At 47.5% G+C, this 26,626-nt stretch overlaps 1 protein-coding gene and 1 long non-coding RNA gene across 2 annotated transcripts in view; both read right to left on the bottom strand.

Moving 5' to 3' along the window:
- Positions 1–26,626, bottom strand: part of LOC143986589 (uncharacterized) — a 254,255-nt gene that overhangs the window by 67,252 nt on the left and 160,377 nt on the right. The gene's annotated exons all lie outside the window — the stretch shown is intronic.
- The window catches only part of TNMD (tenomodulin), a 186,905-nt gene that overhangs the window by 67,252 nt on the left and 93,027 nt on the right, over positions 1–26,626 (bottom strand). Inside the window, exons 4-5 of the mRNA XM_077484987.1 lie at positions 25,317–25,418; positions 4,136–4,289 (exon numbers count right to left, since the gene is read on the bottom strand). Coding sequence (XP_077341113.1) covers positions 4,136–4,289; positions 25,317–25,418 — 256 coding nt within the window. The remainder of the gene's footprint in view (positions 1–4,135; positions 4,290–25,316; positions 25,419–26,626) is intronic.

The following is a 26,626-nucleotide window of genomic DNA, read 5'->3' as shown; positions in this document are numbered from 1 at the left end:
GCAATGATTGGTGGCACTGATAGGTGGTATTGATGAGCACTGATAGGTAGCACTCATTGGCGGCACTGGTGGGTACTGATTGGCAGCATTAATGAGCACTGATAGGCAGCATTGATGAGCACCGATAGGCTGCACTAATAGGAGGCACTAATGGGCACTGATAGGTGGGATTGATGAGTACTGATAAGTGGCAGGGATAGGCAGCATTGATGGGCACTGATATGCTGCACTGATAGGCTGCATTGATGAGCATTGATAGGTGGCACTGATGGGCACCGAGCACTGATAGGCAGCATTGATGGCTATCCCTAATATCATGTGACTCGTTTTACAAGGTCTCAGGTGTGAATGGGGAGCAGGTGTGTTAAATTTGGTGTTATCACTCTCACTCTCTCATACTGGTCACTGGAAGTTTAACGTGGCACCTCATGGGAAAGAACTCTCTAAGGATCTGAAAAAAAAAAGAATTGTCACTGTACATAAAGATGGCTTAGGCCAGGGCTCAAGTCCTGAGCTACTAGCCAAGCCTTACGGGTTACTCGCCATCAGTTGCCCCACCCAACCCCATACCCCATGACCACCCCTAATCCCACCCCTATACACACCCTCAGAAATTCTCATGAAATTACACTTAAATGTTTCATGCAGGATTAAGTTACACAAATAAATATTAACAACTTTATCACCCATGCCCATCAACGCAGCATGACCAGTGCCCACTAATGCATCCTCATCCGTGTCCATCATTGCACCCTCACCTTAGCAGCCTCACCTGTGTCCATCATTTCAGCCTCACCAGTGCAGACTCACCTGTGTGCATCATTGCAGCCTCACCTGTGTCCATAATGCAGCCTCACCTGTGTCCATCATGCAGCCTTACCTGTGTCCATTATTGCAGTCTCACCCATTAAGCCTCACCTGTGTCCATCATGTTGCGTCACCAGTGCAGCCTCACCTGTGTCCATTATTGCAGCCTCACCTGTGTCCATCATGCAGCCTCACCTGTGTCCATCAGGCAGCCTCACCAGTGTAGCCTTACCTGTGTCCATTATTGCAGCCTCACTCATGCAGCCCCACCTGTGTCCATCGTGCAGTCCCACCTGTATCCACGGTGCAGCCCCACTTGTGTCCATCGTGCAGTCGGATCATTATAGCGGAAGAGGACATCCGGCTTGATCACAGAGCGGGTTTACCCACTGTAACAGCTTTACATTCCAATTGAAGTCATGCGTGCCGTCACACACAGCCCTGCCCTCCTGACCCCCCACCTGTGACAGACAGAACGCGCCCTGGCATTGGACCAGCGTTCTGATACACGCGATCGGAAATCCCGACAGCAAAAGTCCGATGAGAGCTTGTACGCGTGTACGCTCCATCTGACTTTTGCTGGCAGAATTTCCGCCAGCAAAAGATTGAGAGCAGGTTCACTATTTTTCCAACAGAAAAAGTTCAGATCGGAAATTTCCAATGATCTGTAGCAATTCCGACGCGCAAAATTCCTACGCATGCTCGGAAGCATTGAACTTCATTTTCTCGGCTCATTGCAGCGTTGTACCTCACCGCGTTCTTGACGGTCAAAAGTTCAGAGAACTTTTGTGTGATTGTGTGTATGCAAGCCGAGTGAGCGCGATTCCGTCGGAAAAAACATCCAAGATTTTTCCGATGTAAACTCTGATCGTGTGTACGCGGCATAAGGCATGTTAAGTCAGTGTAGCCACTCTGTTATAAGAAGGCATGTCTCATTGAGTGGTGCTAAGCTTAGCTAATGTGATAATTCATCTTTCTTAGGGTTATCCTAGGTTCTGGTTACTGTGTTTTTCAATGGTGTGGGAGCTGCACTAATCAGCGCTAACAATATTTATCTCTCCCTGACCGACCAATGGGAGGTTCATTACCAACAATATTCAGTTGTGCTCATAAGTTTACATACCCTGGCAGAATTTATGATTTCTTGGCCATTTTTCAGAATATGAATGATAACACAAAAACTTTTCTTTCACTCGTGGTTAGTATTTGGCTGAAGCCATTTATTATCAATCACAACTGGGTTTAATCTTTTTAAATCATAATGACAACAGAAATGATCCAAATGACCCTGATCAAAAGTTTACATACCCCGGTGATTTCGTCCTGATAACATGCACACAAGTTGACACAAAGGGATTTGAATGGCTATTAAAGGTAACCATCCTCACCTGTGATCTGTTTGCTTGTAATTAGTGTGTGTGTATAAAAGGTCAATGACTCCTGACAGACCCTTGCATCTTTCATCCAGTGCTGCACTGACGTTTCTGGATTCTGAGTCATGGGGAAAGCAAAAGAATTGTCAAAGGATCTGCGGGGAAAGGGTAGTTGAACTGTATATATTAGGAAAGAGATATAAAAAGATATCCAAGGAATTGAGAATGCGAATCAGCGGTGTTCAGACTCTAATCAAGAAGTGGAAAATGAGGGGTTCTGTTGAAACCAAACCACGGTCAGGTAGACCAACTAAAATTTCAGCCACAACTGCCAGGAAAATTGTTCGGGATGCAAAGAACACAAAGAACTTCAGGTGAAATACAGGACTCGCTGAAAACATGTGGTGTGGCTGTTTCAAGATGCACAATAAGGAGGCGCTTGAAGAAAGATGGGCTGCATGGTCGAGTCACCAGAAGAAAGCCATTACTACACAAATGTCACAAAGTATCTCGCTTACAAGACGACCAAACAGCACAGAGACAAGCCTAAACCCTTCTGGCGCAAAGTCATTTGGAGCGATGAGACCAAAATTTTGCTTTTTGGCCACAACCATAAATGCTACATTTGGAGAGGAGTCAACAAGGCCTATGATGAAAGGTCCACCATTCCTACTGTGAAACACGGAGGTGGGTCGCTAATGTTTTGGGGATGCGTGAGCTACAAAGGCACAGGAAATTTGGTAAAAATTGATGGCAAGATGAATGCAGTATGGTATCAAAAAATACTGGAGGAATATTTGCATTCATCAGCCAGGAAGCTGCGCATGGGACATTCCAACATGACAATGATCCCAAACACAAGGCCAAGTCCACCTGTCATTGGCTACAGCAGAATAAAGTGAAGGTTCTGGAGTGGCCACCTCAGTCTCCTGACTTCAATATCATTGAGCCCCTCTGGGGAGATCTCAAACGCGCCGTTCATGCAAGACAGCCCAAGAATTTACAGGAACTGGAGAGGAATGGGCAGCTTTACCATCTGAGAAGATAAAGAGCCTCATCCACAAATACCACAGAAGACTTCAAGCCGTCATTGATGTTAAAGGGGGCAATACACGGTATTAAGAACTGGGGTATGTAAACTTTTGATCAGGGTCATTTGGGTAGTTTCTGTTGTGATTATGATTTAAAAAGAGTAAACCCAGTTGATTGATAATAAATGGCTTCAGCCAAACACTAACCATGAGTGAGAGAAAAGTTTTTTGTGTTATCATTCATATTCTCTGAAAAATGGCTTTCTCTTGGGCCACTTGGGCTAGGATTGTGATTGGCTGCCTGAGAGGGTGACCATGAAGCTGGGAAAACGCCTGCTATTGAGTCCCAGCCTGTGTAGCTATGGGAATTGAGGAGCCACGGAGGATCTCCAGAAGCTTGGAGGTGAAGCCTGGATCTCACTGGACTATGGTGTCTCCTCCCCAGGATGCTGGCAGCTGATTTAGCAGGTGCTTTACACTCGGGGGGTGCTATTCCTGTGAAGACCATAACTCTTTTTGTATCCTAACCCTTTTCTGAAGTCTGGTAGTCCCGGGGTGTCTTGTGCTCTCACCCTGGAGTTTTGAGCGAGAGCCAATAAACTTCTTTTGTGTTGCATCTAAAAAGTGACCGGCGCCCATCTGTACACCTTTTCCACTATTGCCTGAGGACTATATCCTGATGCTAACCCTTCCTGTATTACACCTGCCTCCAGGGGTCAGAGGGTGCTACATTTGCAACTTAAATAACTTGGGTTAGCCAATAAAGACACTTAAACTCCAAACTTTCTGCAGTAAACAATAGATAACACAGTACAATATTCTACTACTGCCAAAATGGTCACACATTTGCAGAAGTCTCCCGATTTTCACCAAGATTTTGGAGAAATTAAATCTTTCAATTTTGCTCATCCCCACCCGTCATACCTGTGGCAGGTGAAGGATAGATCCAGTGCACAGATGCGTTGTTACATATTTCAGAGATTCGTGAATTTTTTATGAATTCCCGGTCTTGTATCGGCTCTTGGGCAGGAACCCAGAATACGGCCTGTTCGTAGATGGTTGTAGTAATTTCACCTTCCTGCAATAAAATGCACAGTGTTAATAAACAAAGCTCAGATGGGAAACAGAGATAAAAAGTAACATTGTTTATAAACTATGTTCAGATGGGAGATAGAGAGATACACATTAAGGTTGTTTATAAACATTGATCAGAGAGGAGATAAGAGAGAGATACAAAGTAACACTTTTTATTAACATTGATGAGAGAGAGAGAGAGATACAAAGTAACATTGTTTATAAACATTGATCAGATGGGAGACAGAGATAAAAAGTAACATTGTTTATACACATTGATTAGATGAGAGATAGAGAGATACAAAGTAACATTGTTTATAAACATTGATCAGAGAAGAGATAGAGAGATACAATGTAACACTTTTTTTAACATTGATCAGACAGAGAGAGAGAGAGAGATACAAAGTAACATTGTTTATAAACATTGATCAGATGGGAGATAGAGATAAAAAGTAACATTGTTTATAAACTATGTTCAGATGGGAGATAGAGAGATACACATTAAGGTTGTTTATAAACATTGATCAGAGAGGAGATAAGAGAGAGATACAAAGTAACACTTTTTATTAACATTGATGAGAGAGAGAGAGAGATACAAGGTAACATTGTTTATACACATTTCTCAGAGAGGAGATAGCGAGATACAAAGTATCACTTTTTATTAACACTGATTAGACAGAGAGAAAGAGAGAGAGAGAGATACAAAGTAACATTGTTTATAAACATTGATCAGAGAGGAGATGGAGAGATATAAAGTAACACTTTTTATTAACATTTATCAGACAGAGAGCGCGAGAGAGAGAGAGAGAGAAAGACAGATACAGCGTAACATTGTATATAAATTATGTTCAGATGGGAGACAGAGAGATACAAAGTAACACTTTTTATTAACATTGATTAGACAGAGAGAGAGAGATACAAAGTAACATTATTTATAAACATTGATCAGATGGGAGACAGAGATACAAAGTAACATTGTTTATAAACATTGATCAGATGGGAGATAGAGATAAAAAGTAACATTGTTTATAAACTATGTTCAGATGGGAGATAGAGAAATACAAAGTAACATTGTTTATAAACATTGATCAGAGAGGAGATAGAGAGATACAAAGTAACATTGTTTATAAACATTGATTAGATGGGAGATAGAGAGATACAAAGTAACATTGTTTATAAACATTGATCAGAGAGGAGATAGAGAGATACAAAGTAACACTTTTTATTAACATTGATCAGACAGAGAGAGAGATTCAAAGTAACATTGTTTATAAACATTGATCAGAGAGGAGATAGGCCCCTTCCACATGGGGTGGACCCACTTGCTCCACGGGGGGGGGGGGGGGAACCTGTCAGCTGATCCCACACTGAGCAGCACAAACATAGGCACAGCCCACTCTACCCTATAGGCAGTCAGATGTAAACGGACCGGCTGTCCATTTACACCTAACTGCCGTCCAAGCTGATCCGCAATACCAAGTATCATTGTTTATAAACATTGTTCAGACAAGAGATAAAGAGATACAAGGTAACACTGTTAAAGACATAAAAGTAAAACACAAACAACATATCCCAAAACAATAAGGAACATACATATATACAAAATCAAATATTGCCTCCTCCCTCTAACAACACCACCTCTACCTGTATACATTGCATGTAATTTAACAGTTTTCTTTGCAGCTCTTTGCCCACTCTTATCATGTTGATGTTGGTTTACATGCCAGTGTGCTTCCTCGCAACCCAACCAATCACAGTGTGGTAAGAGAAAACCTCAGATGTGCAGCACACTCAGTGCAGTAAACATAAGAGCACGGCAGACAATTACTGCATTTTGACTTCTAGCTCTGGGAAGTCATTTGAAATAGGGACTGAGCCAAGTAAAGTTGCATTCCAGGTACTCAGCTTCTTTGTAAAAAAAAGAAGGTGCACTATGAGCCACGTCCAGCGAGGTGCATGACACCTCCTGGGCTTAGCTCTATTACTTATATCTGACAGCTTTATCATACTCCCAGAAGACAGCTATCACTGTAGTTCCAGGAGAGCGACGCTGATCCTTCTGTGCTATGCAGCTTGAACTTGAATCCTACTGCTATGCCCACCCTTCCCTCCTCCTGCCCATTCACAGAAGCCTTTCTATTATGTGAGCACATTCACAAAATACAAAGGATTCTTTGAATGGGCAGCAGAGGGGAGGGCAGGCATAGCTGCTCTGTGTGCCTTTCTCTTCTCTCACATCCCTGCATGTCTCAAGTGTAATTCTCAGCAGAGGAATAAACCTATCAGATATAAATAATAGAGATAAGTCCATAAGAAGACATGTACCTCCTTAGACTTAACTCACAGCGCGCCTTCACTTTTTACAAAGTGGTTGAATGTCTCTCTTTTGTAAAAAAATAAAACAAAAAAAAAACCTATAATGATTTTGAGTCAGTTTAACCAGCAGTTTAACAATTACCTTTGTGGTTCTCCCGCCACCTACCCGTACGTCGCATGGGAAATTCCTGGTTTGCAGGTGCATGTGGCCCTGCTTCTTGTGCTGTGATTGGACACATCATCAGTTTGTCAGCAAGCTCACAGTCGATTGATCAATGTATTAGTGTCACTGGCATAGCTCCCAACTGTCCCTGATTTAGAGGGACTGTCCCTGATTTGGGTCCCTCTGTCCCTCATTCCTCCTTATCTGTCCCTCATTTTGGTCTGATATATACAGTTGTATACATGGGCGTAGCCTAAGGGGTTGCAGGGGTCACAATTGCAACCCTGCCCCTAGCTCCAGGGGGCCCCTTAAGCCTCCCTGTCATATTATCATATCCTCCACACAGTCCAGTTCTGATCTGCCCTAGGGCCCCACAGCCACACTCCAATACTGGGCTTCCACTTTGCCTTCCACAGTCCACACCCCTCTGTTCTCATTGGCTGGGGAGAAGCTGTGAGCCATTTCCTGAATGGAGAGGAGGTGAGAACAGCCCAGGATGGGGAAGTGTCTGTGGTGTGTGCTGGCAACACGGAATGGTAACCGAGTTCAGCGAGTTAAGAGGAGGAGAGTGCCGTCCTGTAGCCATGATGGGACGGATGTTACTGGTGGGGAATGATACCGCTCTCCTTCCTAGTCACCAGCTGGGATTCTTTGTACCCCCCCCCCCATACGGGGATGTCTACTTACCCCACTTCCTTGATAACTGGGAAAAAAGACACACAACACCGGGAAGTGACCTTCCCCCAACACCTACCAACACTGACAGAGAAACCTTCAGAAATTGCTAAAACAAATCCCTTAACACCTCCTAAGAGGCCCCTCAGGGGCTGCAGGCTCCAGATTTTGTGTCACATGACTTTGCCCCCCCAGACCTAAGTTGCGCCCCCCCCAAAGCCCCCTGACCACCCCCTCCACCCTGCATGTTATGCCCGGCTGCTGAGCTCCTTTCCCATTACAGCACTCTATACTGCTCCTCCTCCGCGGGGCTGAAATCACATTCCTTTACAACACAGCCAGTCAGCCACGATCTGCACAGGGTGTATCTGCCTACTGCAACTACACTGCCCTTCCAACCAGAGAATTTCACAGGTCAGACGGGCAACATAAAAGCCAGATACACCCTATGAAGACTGACAGACTGTGTGTAAAGGAATGTGATTTCAGCCCTGTGTAGTGTGGGGGGGAGGAGGGGAGCTGTATACAGTGCTGGGGTGGGAAAGGTGCTCTACCAAGTGACCTGCTTCTAGGGGTCCCTATCCCCTGATTCTCCAGCGGTGATCCCTGTCCTCTGATTCTCCTGCGGTGATCCCTGTCCTCTGATTCTCCAGCAGTGATCCCTGTCCTATGATTCTCCAGCGGTGATTCCTGTCCTCTGATTCTCCAGCGGTGAGCCCTGTCCTCTGATTCTCCAGCGGTGATCCCTGTCCTCTGATTCTCCAGCGGTGATCCCTGTCCTCTGATTCTCCAGCGGTGATCCCTGTCCTCTGATTCTCCAGCGGTGATCCCTGTCCTCTGATTTTCCAGCGGTGATCCCTGTCCTCTGATTCTCCAGCGGTGATCCCTGTCCTCTGATTCTCCTGCGCTGATCCCTGTCCTCTGATTCTCCTGCGCTGATCCCTGTCCTCTGATTCTCCTGCGCTGATCCCTGTCCTCCGATTCTCCAGCGGTGATCCCTGTCCTCTGATTCTCCTGCGGTGATCCCTGTCCTCCGATTCTCCAGCAGTGATCCCTGTCCTCTGATTCTCCTGCGGTGATCCCTGTCCTCTGATTCTCCAGCAGTGTTTCCTGTCCTCTGATTCTCCAGCGGTGATCCCTGTCCTCTGATTCTCCTGCGGTGATCCCTGTCCTCTGATTCTCCAGCAGTGATCCCTGTCCTATGATTCTCCAGCGGTGATTCCTGTCCTCTGATTCTCCAGCGGTGAGCCCTGTCCTCTGATTCTCCAGCGGTGATCCCTGTCCTCTGATTCTCCAGCGGTGATCCCTGTCCTCTGATTCTCCAGCGGTGATCCCTGTCCTCTGATTCTCCAGCGGTGATCCCTGTCCTCTGATTCTCCAGCGGTGATCCCTGTCCTCTGATTCTCCTGCGCTGATCCCTGTCCTCTGATTCTCCTGCGCTGATCCCTGTCCTCTGATTCTCCTGCGCTGATCCCTGTCCTCCGATTCTCCAGCGGTGATCCCTGTCCTCTGATTCTCCTGCGGTGATCCCTGTCCTCTGATTCTCCTGCGGTGATCCCTGTCCTCCGATTCTCCAGCGGTGATCCCTGTCCTCTGATTCTCCTGCGGTGATCCCTGTCCTCTGATTCTCCAGCAGTGTTTCCTGTCCTCTGATTCTCCAGCGGTGATCCCTGTCCTCTGATTCTCCAGCGGTGATCCCTGTCCTCCGATTCTCCAGCGGTGATCCCTGTCCTCTGATTCTCCAGCGGTGATCCCTGTCCTCCGATTCTCCAGCGGTGATCCCTGTCCTCTGATTCTCCAGCAGTGTTTCCTGTCCTCTGATTCTCCAGCGGTGATCCCTGTCCTCTGATTCTCCAGCGGTGATCCCTGTCCTCTGATTCTCCAGCGGTGATCCCTGTCCTCCGATTCTCCAGCGGTGATCCCTGTCCTCTGATTCTCCAGCAGTGTTTCCTGTCCTCTGATTCTCCAGCGGTGATCCCTGTCCTCTGATTCTCCAGCGGTGATCCCTGTCCTCCGATTCTCCAGCGGTGATCCCTGTCCTCTGATTCTCCAGCGGCGATCCCTGTCCTCTGATTCTCCAGCGGCGATCCCTGTCCTCTGATTCTCCAGCAGTGATCTCTGTCCTCTGATGCAGGGGCGGATTGACAACTCATGGGGCCCCCGGGCAATAGGAGATTATGGGGCCACACAGTATACAATCACACAGTATACACAGACATGTTTCTATTGGCTTAGAAGGTACTGGAGAGGTGGGGCAGCTATAATCTCAGGATTTTTAGACCAAAAGAATGTCAGTAAGGGACATTTCAGAGACAGATGTAAAAAAAAAACACAGATTTTTACATACTGTACCTTGTTTTACTGAGGCTGGCAACCCTGATGGGGCCCCCTAGTGGCCTGGGGCCCTCGGGCAGTGCCAGAGTAGTTGAATGGTCAGTCCGCCCCTGCTCTGATGTAAGGAGGAACTCTGGGAGCACAAAAAAGCCCCTTTGAGTATCTTGGCATGCGGTGGGTGTATATGCAAGCACAATGGAAGTGGTGGGTGGTAGGGGGGGGGCCATGTCAACTTTTGGGCATCAGGGCCCACAAGCTTTAAGCTACGCCCCTGGTTGTATATAAAATGCACTTTTTATCTTTCAAAAAGTGTTTCCCAGTGCTTAACGTTTAATCCAATTTCTAAATTGCTGCATTTGTACATTTTAAAAGCCAATATAAAGGAATAGAAATGGTAAAAAAAAATCCTTGTGGATTTAATTAACCTTTTTTTTTTAGGGTTAATTCTCCTTTAAGGGGGTGTGGCACGGGGTGTGGCAGGGGGTGTGTCTTCTGCCTACATACATTTGTTAGTAGGTGTCCCTCATTCCCATCTCAAAATGTTGGGAGGTATGCACTAGCATGTGGCCTGGTACGGTATGGGGGGGGGGCGCTCTCTCACCCCCCCTCTTTTCTTGCGGCCTGCCAGGTTGCGTGCTCTGGTCTGGTGTGGATTTTGGGGGGGGGACCCCTACGCCACTTTTTAAAAAATGTTGACACACCCTTAAAATCCATTCAGTGATTTATAATTTTGATCACTTATTATCACGTATCTGTGATCTTGGGTATAGAGCTCAACCATATTTGTCTTTATTTGTATTTGTGTGCATTCCACTTTTACGTTGCAGCTTTTTTAGGTTTTTATTTCCAGCGCGGTTTTCTCTTTTTTATTAATCTGCACTCGCGGCATCAGATAGTGTCAGTTAGTGCCCCTCCCAGCAAATGTCAGTTAGTTTTTAAAATCAAAGCCTAATTGAACATACTAAAGTTGGAAGCTGATTGGCTACCATGCACAGCTGCACCAGTTTTAGTAGATCTGCCCAAAGTCACACTAGAAACGTGATAGGTAGGGATGAGCCCGATGTTACGTTCGACTCGAACAGCGAACAATATGCGGTGTTCGCGACAAATTTGAAAGCCACCGGAACACCGTTAAAGTTTATGGGACACTAACATGAAAAATCAATAGTGTTCATTTTAAAGTATCAATGCAAATTTCTTTTTTTTTTAAATGCCAGTTCTTTTTGGGAGCAGTGATTTTTTTTAATGCTTAATGTGAAACAATAAAAATGAAATTTTCCTTTAAATATCACGCCTGGGGGGTGTCTATAGTATGCCTGTAAAGTGCCGCATTTTTCCTGTGTTTAGAACAATACCACAGCAAAATGACATTTCTAAAGGAAAAATTGTCATTTAAAACTGATCAAGGCTGTAATGAATTGTCGGTCTCAGCAATATAGATAAAACTCATTGAAAAAAGAGCATGGGGTCCCCCGCCCCCAGTCCATTACCAGGCCCTTTGGGTCTAGTATGAATATTATTTTAATAATATTTTAATATATAATAATATTTTAATAATATTATTTTAATATTATTCGGGAACCCTGAACCAAATATTTTTGTTTAAATTGCATGGGGGTCCCCCTAAAATCCATATCAGGCCCTTCCGGTCTGATATGGAAATTAAGGGGAACCCCCAAACCAATATTAAAAAAAAATTGCATGGGGGTCCCCCTAAAATCCACTTTAATCCACTTTCACTTTAAGCATTAAAAAAAAAAAAATCACTGCTCCCGAAAAAAGTGTCACTTAAAAAAAAAAAAATTGCATTGATACATGTCCCCTGGAGCAGGACCCAGGTCCCCAAACACTTTTTATGACAATAACTTGCATATAAGCCTTTAAAGTGGTTGTAAACCCTTACAACCAACTTTGACCTACAGGTAAGCCTAGATTAAGGCTTACCTGTAGGTCCAAGAAATATCTCCTAAACCTATACGGTTTATGAAAAGTATTCACAGTGCTTAACTTTTTCCACATTTTGTTATGTTACAGCCATATTCCAAAATGGATTAAATTCATTATTTTCCTTCAAAATCTACAAACAATATCCCATAATTATAATGTCCGCCGCAATGTCGCATTTTTTTCGGGATATTTATTACAGCAAAAAGTTTATAGCGCAGACTTGATCAAATACCACCAACAGAAAGCTCTATTTGTGGGGAAAAAAAAGGACGTCAATTTTTTTTGGGTACAACGTCGCACGACTGCACAATTGTCAGGTAAAGTGACGCAGTGCAGTATTGCAAAAAATTACTTGGTCATTAAGCAGGCAAATCTTCCGGTCTATAAGTGGCTCACAGTGCATGTCAGAGCACAAACCAAGCTATGAAGTCCAAGGAATTGTCTGTAGACCTCGGAAACACGATTGTATGGAGGCACAGATCTGGGGAAGGGTACAGAGAACTTTCTGCAGGTCCCAATGAGCACAGTGGCCTATATCATCTGTAAATGGAAGACGATTGGAACCACCAGGACTCTTCCCAGAGGGGGCCGCCCAGCCAAACTGAGTGATCGGGGGAGAAGGACCTTAGTCAGGAAAGTGACCAAGAACCCGATTGTCACTGACAGAGCTCCAGAGTTTCTCTGTGGAGAGAGGAGAACCTTCCAGAAGAACAACCATCTCTGCAGCACTCCACCAATCAGGCCTGTATGGTAGAGTGGCCGGACAGAAGCCACTCCTCAGTAAGAGACACATGACAGCCCATCTGGAGTTTGCTAAAAAGCCCCTGAAGGACTCTCAGACCATGAGAAGCAAAATTCTCTGGTCTGATGAAACAAAGATTGAACTATTTGGCCTGAATGGCAAGCGTCATGTCTGGAGGAAACCAGGCAACACTCACCACCTGGCCAATACCATCCCTACAGTGAAGCATGGTGGTGGCAGCATTATGCTGTGAAGATATTTTTCAGCTGCAGGAACTAGGAGACTAGTCAGGATAGAGGGAAAGATGAATGCAGCAATGTACACAGACACCCTTGATGAAAACCTGCTCCAGAGCGCTCAGGATCTCAGACTGGGATGAAGGTTCATCTACCAACAGGACAAAAAACCTAACCACACAGCCAAGATAACAAAGGAGTGGCTACGGGACAACTCTGCGAATGTCCTTGAGTGGCCCAGCCAGAGCCCAGACTTGAACCCGATTGAACATCTCTGGAGAGATCTGAAAATGGCTGTGCACCGACACTCCCCATCCAACCTGATGGAGCTTGAGAGGTCCTGCAAAGAAGAATGGAGAAACTGCCCAAATATTGGTGTGCCAAGCATGTAGATAAATATTTATTCTCTCTCCCTCTCTCCCTGGAGGCTGCTTAACCCTGCAGGGACTGGAGTCCCCTTAGTCAGGAGTGGAGGTCCTTTTCCCACCCGAATGCCACCTCCAAATAAGTCTATATTATAACCAAGCAGACTGCAAGTCAGTCCTCTCCTTTACTTGACTATCCCATAATTCCTCATCCATCACAGGTGAGACCCCTGAGTGCCATAAAGAGACCCTAACCCAAATAGGGGTGCCACATAGAACCTGTCCAGAATCCATCCTTGGCATCCTGCCCAACAGCGGTTCTCAACCTCAGTCCTCAAGTACCCCCAACAGGCCATGTTTGCAGGTTTTAACTCAGTCAATGGCTTGATATTTTGAACAACTATTTTATCTTAGCCCTTGTACACACGGTCGGACATTCTGACAACCAAATCCGTTGGATTTTGTCCGACGGATTTTGTCCGAAACTGTTGCATACACACGGTTGGACAAAGTTGTCGGAAAATCCGATTGTACATAACGTGATGACGTTATTTCGTTACGACGGGACTACATTCAGGCTAGTAGCCAATAGCTTTGGTCTAGGAATTTGATCTGAACATGGGTGGCACTTTGTCCGTCGGAGTAGGCTATACATGATCGGAGTATGTCCGATCGGAGCACTTTGTCGGAAAATTTTATAGGCAAGTTGGAAAACCTGGTCCGTCGGATATTCCGACGGAAACAGTCCGATGGAGACCACACACAGTCGGATTATCCGACAATACGGTCCGATCGGACACATTCCGTCAGAATCTCCGACCGTGTGTACAAGGGCTAAGAGAAATTCCCAAAACATGGCCTGTTGGGGGTACTTACCCACTTAAGGACCGGAAGGATTTCCCCCCCTTAATGACCGGGCCATTTTTTTTTTTTTTGCGATATGGCACTGTGTCATTTTAACTGACAATTGCGCGGTCGTGCGACGTTGTACCCAAACAAAAATGTACGTCCTTTATTTCCCACAAATAGTGCTTTCTTTTGGTGGTATTTGATCACCTCTGCGGTTTTTATTTTTTACGCTATAAACAAACAAAGAGCAACAATTTTTTTACTTTTTGCTATAATGCATATCCAAAAAAATATATAGAAAAACGAAATTTATTCATCAGTTTAGGCCCGATATATATTCTTCTACATATATTTGGTAAAAAAGAAAAAAATATCGCAATAGGCGTATATTGATTGGTTTGCGCAAAAGTTACCGCGTCTACAAACTATGGGATAGATTTAGGGACTTTTTTTATTGTTTCTACTGGTTATGGCATTGATCTATGATTTTTTTAGCGGGACTGCGACATTGCAGTGGACAAATCTGACCCCAAATGACACTTTTTGGGGACCAGTGACATTATTACATTGATCAGTGCTATAAAAAAAGGTACTGATCAATGTAAACATTACACTGGCAGGGAAGGGGTTAACACTAGGGGGTGATCAAGGGTTTAACTGTGTTCCCTAGGTGTGTTCTAACTGTAGGGGGGGGTGGGCCTGGGATATGACAGCGATCACTGCTCCCGAACACTGGGGACAGAAGACCTCTATCATGTCTACTGTCAGAATGGAGATCTGCCTTGTTTTCAAAGGCAGATCCCCATTCTGCCTCTGTAGTAGGGGACCGTGGGTCACTGGCAGACAGCTTGCAGCGGGTGCGAGAGTGCGCCACTGGCGCGCGCGCACCACTGCGCCTGCGCGAGCCGACGTACAATGATGATGATTCACAAAGGAAAGCCAACCTGCCGCAGTACAACTGCAGGGTGGGGGGGGGGGGTGGCTGTTGACTGGTTAAGGGCTGAGGTTGAGAACCACTGCTGTACAATACCCATTGCTTACTGTGTTCAATCAAGAAATAAAGGGGCTGGTAAATATGACATGTTTACTGGCCCCACCCTCTCCATCCTGACAACCGGCAGTGCTGCAAGGAGGGCACACACGGGGGGGGGGCCAGAGCTTAAAGGAGGGAGGGTCTGATTGTGGAGACGGGTGATTAGAATAGTGGAGGGGGGGTACAGGACACAATTACTGAAGCCGAGCTGGAAGGAGAGGAGGAGAAGATGCCTGGTTGCGATGCAGGAGGAATCACAGGCAGTGCCGGGACAAGGTCATCCAGCGCCCAGGGCAAAGATGCCAAACTGCACCCCCCTTTCCCTTAGGGTTAAGGTCAGGGTGCCCCCTACCCCTGCAATAAACTATTGCGCCAGGGGCAGCCGCCCCTCCTGCCCACCCCTTGTCCCGGCCCTGGTCACAGGTGATTGGTTCTAGTAATTACTCCTCACCCTACCGGTCTAGTGAACTACCATAAAGCTGTATGTGTCCCCTCGATGAACATATAGATCCTGGGCCCCCTGCAGGAGGACCAGTGGTGTCAGGGGTCGCATTAGAGGCCTCCTTTAGCTCGAAAGTTGACAAACACAGTTCTGGACCAGAACATCCTTGGTCTCCATGCTGGAGTTGATGGACGCGTATTTTTTATTTATTTTTTCCAACCTATGCAACTGTGTAAACATATTTTTTAAAATCACTTTAGTGAAAGCGCGGCAGTGCTGTACAGCTGTCAGTCCCCTGTCAAGCACCATCAACTCTTCATTTTTAAGTTGCATTATTTTTATTAGACAGACAGGCGCTTGGGAATGTTCTTGTCAATCAATAAACAGTAGCCTCCCAAGCCATATGTCCGGTATAGAGACTCGCTGTCAATGTGTTTCCAAAAGTCTCACTTCAACACTGCCAAGGAACATGGCACGATTCCAGAGAACGCACGGGTTCTTAGACTTGGTGCCAGTTGGCATGTACTTTATAACTTACGAATAATTAACACAGATGACAATCTTCCGAAGATAAAGCCATAGAGCGTCATTTTCTATACGTGCGCCAAGCCAATTGCGAAACTGTTTTCTCCGATGTACATATATATACACTATAGCATAAGCTTAAGTAGCCCGTAACATTTTATAATTGATTTGAGTTCTGATAGTTCTGCCCTGCAAAACATTTTGCTAATAAAGTATAAAAAATGTGCTGTGATATGTGACCAGATGTCATAGTGCTGACTTGTGGGAGTTGTTAACGTCTAGATATTTTTTTCCCCCCTCATTAATGGACCTAAGAACTTGCAGTACAACAAGAGCTTTTCACAAGGGAGGTAAAAGCAAGTGGTTGGCACAAAGCAAGGTCCATAAAGACATGTGTAGCGGCCATAACTCTTGGCAGGGCGGCCTTAACTTTTGGGCTACCGGCAGGGCTGGACTGGGACAGAAATTTGGCCCTGGACTTCATCCAGACCGGCCCACTTACATTTTGAGTGTCCCATCAGCACCCCCTTACATCAGAGTGTCCCATCAGCACCTCCTTACATCAGAGTGTCCCATCAGCACCCCCTTACATCAGAGTGTCCCATCAGCATCCCCTACGTCAGTGTCCCATTAGCAGCCCCCTTACATCAGAGTGTCCCATCAGCATCCCCTACGTCAGTGTCCCATTAGCAGCCCCCTTACATCAGAGTGTCCCATCAGCACCCCCTTACATCAGAGTGTCCCATCAGCACCCCCTACGTCAGTGTCCCATCAGCAGCCCCCTTACATCAGAGGGTCCCATCAGCACCCCCTTACATCAGAGTGTCCTATTACCAGCCTTCTTACATCAGAGTGTCCCATCAGCACCCCCTTACATCAGAGTGTCCCATCAGCACCCCCTTACATCAGAGTGTCCCATCAGCACCCCCTTACATCAGAGTGTCCCATCAGCACCCCCTTACATCAGAGTGTCCCATCAGCACCCCCTACATCAGAGTGTCCCATCAGCACCCCCTACATCAGAGTGTCCCATCAGCACCCCCTTACATCAGAGTGTTCCATCAGCACCCCCTTACATCAGAGTGTTCCATCAGCACCCCCTTACACCAGAGTGTCCCATCACCAGCCCCCTTACATCAGAGTGTCCCATCAGCAGCCCCCTTACATCAGAGTGTCCCATCAGCCCTCCCTTACATCAGAATGTCCCATCAGCACCCCCTTACATCAGAGTGTCCCATCAACACCCCCTATATCAGAGTGTCCCATCAGCACCCCCTACATCAGAGTGTCCCATCAGCACCCCCTACATCAGAGTGTCCCATCAGCACCCCCTACATCAGAGTGTCCCATCAGCAGCCCCCTTACATCAGAGTGTCCCATCAGCAGCCCCCTTACATCAGAGTGTCCCATCAGCACTCCCTTATATCAGAGTGTCCCATCAGCACTCCCTTACATCAGAGTGTCCCATCAGCACCCCCTACATCAGAGTGTCCCATCAGCACCCCCTTACATCAGTGTGTCCCATCAGCACCCCCTACATCAGAGTGTCCCATCAGCACCCCCCTACATCAGAGTGTCCCATCAGCACCCCCTACATCAGAGTGTCCCATCAGCACCCCCTTACATCAGAGTGTCCCATCAGCACCCCCTACATCAGAGTGTCCCATCAGCACCCCCTACATCAGAGTGTCCCATCAGCACCCCCTTACATCAGAGTGTCCCATCATCACCCCCTACATCAGAGTGTCCCATCAGCACCCCCTTACATCAGAGTGTCCCATCAGGAGCCCCTTACATCAGAGTGTCCCATCAGCACCCCCTACATCAGAGTGTCCCATCAGCACCCCCTTACATCAGAGTGTCCCATCATCACCCCCTACATCAGAGTGTCCCATCAGCACCCCCTTACATCAGAGTGTCCCATCAGGAGCCCCTTACATCAGAGTGTCCCATCAGCACCCCCTTACATCAGAGTGTCCTATCAGCACCACCTACATCAGAGTGTCCCAGCAGCAGCCCCTTACATCAGAGTGTCCCATCAGCACCCCCTACATCAGAGTGTCCCATCAGCACTCCCTTACATCAGAGTGTCCCATCAGCAGCCCCCTTACATCAGAGTGTCCCGTCAGCAGCCCCCTTACATCAGAGTGTCCCAGCAGCAGCCCCTTACATCAGAGTGTCCCATCAGCACCCCCTACATCAGAGTGTCCCATCAGCACCCCCTTACATCAGAGTGTCCCATCAGCAGCCCCCTTACATCAGAGTGTCCCATCAGCACTCCCTTACATCAGAGTGTCCCATCAGCAGCCCCTTACATCAGAGTGTCCCATCAGCAGCCCCCTTACATCAGAGTGTCCCATCAGCAGCCCCTTACATCAGAGTGTCCCATTACCAGCCCCCTTACATCAGAGTGTCCCATCACCAGCCCCCTTAGATCAGAGTGTCCCATCAGCAGCCCCCTTACATCAGAGTGTCCCATCAGCACCCCCTTACATCAGAGTGTCCCATCAGCAGCCCCCTTACATCAGAGTGTCCCATCAGCACTCCCTTACATCAGAGTGTCCCATCAGCAGCCCCTTACATCAGAGTGTCCCATCAGCACCCCCTACATCAGAGTGTCCCATCAGCACCCCCTTACATCAGAGTGTCCCATCAGCAGCCCCCTTACATCAGAGTGTCCCATCAGCACTCCCTTACATCAGAGTGTCCCATCAGCAGCCCCTTACATCAGAGTGTCCCATCAGCAGCCCCCTTACATCAGAGTGTCCCATCAGCAGCCCCTTACATCAGAGTGTCCCATTACCAGCCCCCTTACATCAGAGTGTCCCATCAGCAGCCCCCTTACATCAGAGTGTCCCATCAGCAGCCCCTTACATCAGAGTGTCCCATTACCAGCCCCCTTACATCAGAGTGTCCCATCACCAGCCCCCTTAGATCAGAGTGTCCCATCAGCAGCCCCCTTACATCAGAGTGTCCCATCAGCACCCCCTTACATCAGAGTGTCCCATCAGCAGCCCCCTTACATCAGAGTGTCCCATCAGCACTCCCTTACATCAGAGTGTCCCATCAGCAGCCCCCTTACATCAGAGTGTCCCATCAGCACCCCCTACATCAGAGTGTCCCATCAGCACCTCCTACATCAGAGTGTCCCATCACCTTTTAACAGAAAGTGAACAGGAACCTTTTCCTCAGTACCTGGAACGTTCTCTGTCTCCTTGGCAGTACTGGAAAAGCGTGGATTCGCTGATGTCCTTCACAACTCAGTAACCAGGCACTTCTAGGAATGGCAGCTTGTTGGCCCTCCTCCGAAGAGTCCTCCCCCCGGTTGCTTACACAAGCTGAGGTGCCACTCCAAGCCGAGAGCACACCCGGACACCTTGAATCCTCCCTCGGTTACTAAAAGCAGGTGTCCCAATACTTTTGGTAATATGGTGTACTTGGATTGATCCCATCCAAAATTGGCTAGACACTGTACCATGAACCTCCAGGCTGGATCCTCAGTGCTTCCCCCTTACTTGGCTCTTGGTACTGCTTTCAACAAAATAGTCCTCTCAGCTGGCTTGCCCAGAAGGGCAGCAACCTTTCCAACCTGGGATCTTCTCCTTCAGGATACGACCCCGCTCCTCTTAAGCCGATCAGATTTTCCAGACAGGAATTGTGTGATGACGGGCTGTTGGCGGAAAATCCGACCGTGTGTCCGCTCCATCGGACAATTGTTGTCGGATTTTCCGCGTACAAATGTCTGTTGTTGGATTTTTCCGAGCCTGTGTACACAAGTCCGTCGGACGAAAGTCCAAAGTACAAACAGGCATGCTCGGAAGCAAGGTCGAGCCGGACTCGGTCGGTCTTGTAAATTAGCATCCGTAATGGAGAATTAACATTCGTGACGCTCTTCATGGACATCTCCCCCCTATCTGCAGAGACTACAGGCGCAACAATTCTGGGATTTTCCAGCAGTGTGAATCCTACTTTGGCAGCTCTAGCACAGTCACCCCAGGGGTGAAACAGCAAGTAGTCATTAGGGTCGTACTTTCAAGCCTATACTCACTGTGCCTTCAGATACACTCTTACCAAAAGTATTGGGACACCTGCCTTTACACACACATGAACTTTAATGGCATTCCAGTCTTAGTCCGGAGGGTTCGATATTGAGTTGGCTCCGCCCTTTACAGCTATAACACCTTCAACTCTTCTGGGAAGGCCGTCCACAAGGTCTAGGAGATGTGTCTATGGGAATGTTTGACTGTTCTTCCAGAAGTGCATTTGTGGGACGGGAAGTCCTGGCTCGCAGTCTCCGCTCTAATTAATTTCAAAGGTGTTCTATGGGGTTGAGGTCAGGACTCTGTGCATTGAAGTCCACAAGGTCTAGGAGTGTGTCTATGGGAATGTTTGACCATTCTTCCAGAAGTGCATTTGTGGGATGGGAAGTCCTGGCTCGCAGTCTCCGCTCTAAATAATTTCAAAGGTGTTCTATGGGGTTGAGGTCAGGACTCTGTGCAGTCCAGTCAAGTCCACAAGGTCTAGGAGTGTGTCTATGGGAATGTTTGACCATTCTTCCAGAAGTGCATTTGTGGGACGGGAAGTCCTGGCTCGCAGTCTCCGCTCTAATTCATTTCAAAGGTGTTCTATGGGGTTGAGGTCAGGACAGTCAAGTTCCTCCACCCCATACTCGCTCATCCCTGTCTTTATTGCTTGGTTTTGGCACTAATAGGTGGCACTAATAGCTGGCACTGATGGGCACTGATGGGTGGCAGTGATGGGCGCTGCCTGCACTGGTAGGTAGCACTGATTATTATTATTATTATTATTCACGATTTATATAGCCTCAACAGTTTACGCAGCGCTTTACAATGTATAGGGGGGACAACACAATTACAGTACAATACAAAAGGTACAGGAGGGCCCGGCTCGTAGAGCTTACATTCTAAAGGGAGGGGGTGGTGGTACAAAAGGTAATAGCTGCAGAGAATGATTTGATGGGGGTGACAGCACTGATAGGCAGCATTGCTGGGTGCTGGGGAGGCTGCATTTGATGGGCGCTGGTGAGGCTGAATTTGATGGGCGCTGGTGAGGCTGCATTTGATGGGCGCTGGTGAGGCTGCATTTGATGGGCGCTGATGTGGCTCAATTTGATGGGCGCTGGTGAGGAAGCATTGCTAGGTGGCACTGATGAGGCACTGATTGGCACCACTGGTGGGCATTGATAGTGCCCACGAGTGCCACCTGATTGCTGGCAGTGTTATGCGTTGGTGGGCACTGATTTCGTGGCACTGTGGGCACTGGCAGGCGGCTGTGCATCTTCCTCTTCGGGGACCGATGTCCCTTACACAGAAGCCGGTGATCGGCTTTTTTTTCCCAGTGTGAATAGAAAAAAAAACGATTACTGATCTGCTGTTTACATCACGTGATCAGCTGTCATTGGCTGACAGCTGATCGCGTAATAAGGGGCTGGTCTCGTTGACCCGGTGATCACAGCGTGCGCCCTGCAGGGAGAGTGCAAAGGGAAGGACGTCCATTGACGGCCTCCCGGCAAAGTAGATCAGCGCCGTAGCCATCATTTTATATATAATGGGGGTTCCAAGTAATGTTCTAGCAAAAAACTGTGATTTTAACATGTGTGTCAAAAAAAAAAAAAAAAAACGCCCGGGCAGCAAGTAGTTACAATGTTTGCAAAAAAAAAGAAGGCGGCTCTAGCAATAAAAGGGTTAATAACTGAGCCTTTGTAATAAAACTTTCTGGAATGGTGTTCAGGTGTCAGCGAGTGAAAAGCACCGTTTCGCGCTAATGTCCGCCATCTTTTTATCGCAGAAGGTTGTCACCGTGTTGCGGTTGGTCTGATAATTGCGAATGGTCAGCTATGAGTACAAATAATCGCAGCCGCGCCGTATATTTGCAGTCGCAGTAATTATCGGAATGATAATATATATTTCAGCAATAGAAACGTCGCGTTGAGTTCTCGGCTCCTCCGGCTCTGGCTGTGAAATGTCGGTAAATACTAAATCTTTTTTTTTTTTCCTGCGGGTATAAATATGGCGGTCGTTTAGCGGACCTGCCCCGGACCTGAGATCTCCTGAAAAGCACAATTGTAGCAAACAAGAAAACAGAGCGATGGACTCCCGCGGTTTTCTCAGATGCGGAGCACAAAAAAGCGCATTGTATTCCGTGTGTGTGTGACATCTGAGGGCAATTACCCGTCTCGCACCGTATTTACCAGAACCACACAATGTTCCCGGATTTCATTGTCACGCTGAAAATCATTATTATTTAAAGCATAACATCTGACAGCGGAAAACGGTCCTTTCGCAGGAAAATAAACTCATATACAAACAAATGATTGTATTTATCAAAATGTTCGAGGTCGCAGGAAAAAAAACAGCGAAAAAAAAAAATGCAGCCGTAGGCAACAAAGCCGTGTTAGATTTAAAGGTGAATAGTCTACAGGGCTGGTGCTACCACTAGGCAAACTAGGCAGCCGCCTAGAGCGCACTGCTGCCTAGGGCGCCCGTTCACTGGTGTCCCTACTCTTTTCTCTATGTAGCAAATAATTAAAAATAAAATTAAGTCTCAGAATCGGCAGGCAGCAGCCCCTCCATTCGCACATAGTGTCAGAGGCGCAGCGGTGGCGGAGGACTGTGTCTATGTTCCGACTCCCGAATGAATGGAAGCAAGCAAGCATTCATTGGTGGGCGCTGGTGAGGCTGCATTGATGGGCGCTGGTGAGGCTGCATTTGATGGGCGCTGGTGAGACTGCATTGATGGGCGCTGGTGAGGCTGCATTTGATGGGTGCTGGTGAGGCTGCATTTGATGGGCGCTGGTGAGGCTGTATTGATGGGTGCTGGTGAGGCTGCATTGATGGGCGCTGGTGAGACTGCATTTGATGGGCGCTGGTGAGACTGCATTGATGGGCGCTGGTGAGGCTGCATTTGATGGGTGCTGGTGAGGCTGCATTGATGGGCGCTGGTGAGGCTGCATTTGATGGGTGCTGGTAAGGCTGCATTTGATGGGGGCTGGTGAGGTTGTATTTGATGGGCGCTGGGGTTGCTTCATTTGATGGGCGCTGGGGAGGCTGCATTTTATGGGCGCTGGTGAGGCTGCTTTGATGTGCGCTAGTAGGTTGCATTGATGGGCGCTGGTGAGGTTGCATTGATGGGCGCTGGTAAGGCTGCATTGATGGGCGCTGGTAGGTTGCATTGATGGGCGCTGGTGAGGTTGCATTGATGGGCGCTGGTGAGGCTGCATTTGATGGGCGCTGGTGAGGCTGCATTGATGGGCGCTGGTGAGGCTGCATTGATGGGCGCTGGTGAGGCTGCCTTTGATGGGCGCTGGTGAGGCTGCATTGATGGGCGCTGGTGAGGCTGCATTGATGGGCGCTGGTGAGGCTGCCTTTGATGGGCGCTGGTGAGGCTGCATTGATGGGTGCTGGGCTCAGGCTCTAATTATGTGCTTAAAAAAAATAAAACCCATTGGAATCCATGTGTCCAGCGCCTTGCATGTAGATTAGGGGGCCGGATGCATGGATAGGAGGGGGAGGGTTGGGGGCAGTGCCCGTGCACCTCCTGAGGATGGGCCACCACTGCAGGGGAGTCAATTGTTGCAGGGAGGGATCTACTGTTGAGGGAGGGGTCTACTGACTCTGGCTGCTGGAAGATCTCTTGTTTCTTAAAGTGGTATCTTGTTCCTGGGGTCGATGTATTGTTTCTTGTGGGGGAACTATTGGTGGGGGGATATATTGTTGCTGAGGGGGTCTTATATTGCTGGAAAATCAGATGTTGCAGGGAGGGATCTACTGTTGAGGGAGGAGTGGTACTGACACTGTCTGCTAAGAGATCTGTTGTTTCTCAAAGTGGTCTCTTGTTGCTGGGGGGGGGGTGGTGTATAGTTGTTGTCTGAGTCTGTTGTTACTTGTGGGGGATCTATTGTTGCTGGGGGGTCTTGTATTGCTGGGGAGTCAGATGTTGCAGGGAGGGATCTACTGTTGAGGGAGAGGTCTGCTGACGCTGTCTGCTGGGAGATCTGTTGTTTCTCAAAGTGGTTTATCGTTTTGTGGGGGCGGGGGATCCATTGTTGCAGGGGGACCCATTGTTGCAGGGGGACCCATTGTTGCAGGGGGGATCCATTGTTGCAGGGGGATCTATGGTTGCAGGGGGATCTATTGTTGCAGGGGGGATCCTATGTTGCAGGGGGGTCTATTGTTGCAGGGGGATCTATTGTTGCAGGGGGATCTATGGTTGCAGGGGGGATCCAATGTTGCAGGGGGGATCCAATGTTGCAGGGGGGTCTATTGTTGCAGGGGGATCTATTGTTGCAGGGGGGATCCATTGCTGCAGGGGGATCCATTGTTGGAGGGGGGATCCATTGTTGCATTTCCTATTATCATTACCAAATGAAATACAAATTACTTAGCACTACAAAATAATATGTGGTTCTGTCTCCTCTGAAGGGGGCGGTATTGGGAGGTGGGTAGGGGGTCAAACCAGGGGACAATGCTTGGAGGTTGACATAAGGGGTGACTTGAAATGGGGGGGGGGGTACCTGCAGGGTAGGTGGATTCCAGGAAGTAAATACTACATGAATCATCTGCCCTTACTCAAGATGGCCGTAGCTAGAAATGCAAAGGGGGGATTCAATGTGATCCCTCAACCAGTTTCCACTTTAACTTAACTCATTATTTGCTGGCTGATAAGTGAGAGAATTTTTTTCGGGGTAAATAAATTCCGGATACATCACAACAGGCGGCAACGCTGTCATTTTTCAAAAAAAAGTTGTAATTTCATTAGCAAAAACGTCAGTCATGGTTCGTCTGGGATGATGTTATCAGTTGGCTGCAGGCAGGTGGGAACATTTCCCCATTCCCCCTCCTCCCCCCATGGTGATCAGTAAGGATGAGCCAAAGGTTCAGTCCAGATGCAGATGAAAGTCATATATACACTATATTACCAAAAGTATTGGGACACCTGCCTTTACACGCACATGAACTTTAATGCCATCCCAGTCTTAGTCCCATAGGGTTCAATATTGAGTTGGCTCCGCCCTTTGCAGCTATAACAGCTTCAACTCTTCTGAGAAGGCCGTCCACAAGGTTTAGGAGATGTGTCTATGGGAATGTTTGACCGTTCTTCCAGAAGCGCATTTGTGAGGTCAGGCACTGATGCTGGATGAGAAGGCCTGGCTCGTAGTCTCCGCTCTAATTCACCCCAAAGGTGTTCTATCGGGTTGTGCAGGCCAGTCAAGTTCCTCCACCCCCAATCTCGCTCATCTATGTCTTTATGGACCCAGCGGGCATCAGTAGACCCTGCAGCACACACCCCTGCCATTACATACATACAGTCCTGGAGGCGCCGCAACTGAGTTACGGCTGGAAAAAAAAAGCCCTGTTATATATAGAAAAAACATTTCCGCTTACCTCAAGTTCTACTAGCTCAGTCTCTGCAAATTCAGGGATTTCTTTGGTCTGCGTCTTGATGAAGCATTTTTGGAGATCGGCAAAGTATATTCCAGTGATGCCCTGTCATTGGAAGAGAGGAGAGAACTTCAGAGAATTCATCACATCTAAGTATATACAGTACAGGAATAAGAGCACATGGGACCATCAGGTTTGTAAAATAAAGAGAGAGGGAGAGAGAGAGAGATAGATCAATAAAGCGATAGATAGATAGATAGATAGATAGATAGATAGATAGATAGATAGATAGATAGATAGATAGATAGATAGATAGATAGATAGATAGATAGATAGATATTTTCTTCTCTCTTTTCATGTGACAACACTGAAGAAATGACACTTGTCTACAATGTAAAGTAGTGAGTGTACAGCTTGTATAACAGTGTAAATTTGCCGTCCCCTCAAAATAACTCAACACACAGCCACTAATGTCTAAACCTCTGGCAACAAAAGTGAGTACACCCCCTAAGTGAAAATGTCCAAATTGGGCCCAAAGTGTCAATATTTTGTGTGGCCGCCATTACTTTCCAGCACCGCCTTAACCCTCTTGGGCATGGAGGTCACCAGAGCTTCACAGGTTGTCACTGGAGTCCTCTTCCCCTCCCCCATGATGACATCACAGAGCTGGTGGATGTTGGAGACCTTGCGCTCCTCCACCTTCCGTTTGAGGATGTCCCACAGATGATCAATAGGGTTTATGTCTGGAGACATGCTTGGCCAGTCCATCACCTTTACCCTCAGCTTCTTTAGCAAGGCAGTGGTCATCTTGGAGGTTTGTTTGGGGTGGTTATCATGTTGGAATACTGCCCTGCGGCCCAGTCTCCGAAGGGAGGGGATCATGCTCTGCTTCAGTATGTCACAGTACATGTTGGCATTCATGGTTCCCTCAATAAAATGTAGCTCCCCAGTGCCGGCAGCACTCATATAGCCCCAGACCATGACACCCCCACCAACATGCTTGACTGTACACACTTTTCTTTGTACTCCTCACCTGGTTGCCGCCACACAGGCTTGACACACCTGAACCAAATACATTTATCTTGGTCTCATCAGACCACAGGACATGGTTCCAATAATCCATGTCCTTAGTCTGCTTGCCTGCAGCAAACAGTTTGTGGGCATTCTTGTGCATCATCTTTAGAAGAGACTTTTTTCTGGGATGACAGCCATGCAGACCAATTTGATGCAGTGTGCTGCGTATGGTCTGAGCACTGACAGGCTGACCCCCCACCCCTTCAACCTCTGCAGCAATGCTGGCAGCACTCATACAT

The sequence above is a fragment of the Lithobates pipiens genome, unplaced genomic scaffold (genome assembly GCF_037356315.1).
Source record: "Lithobates pipiens isolate NorthernLeopardFrog02 unplaced genomic scaffold, aLitPip1_a1.2 Scaffold_1, whole genome shotgun sequence".
In the NCBI taxonomy this organism is placed as follows: Eukaryota; Metazoa; Chordata; class Amphibia; order Anura; family Ranidae; genus Lithobates; species Lithobates pipiens.
This window is presented reverse-complemented; position numbering and strand designations above follow the sequence as displayed.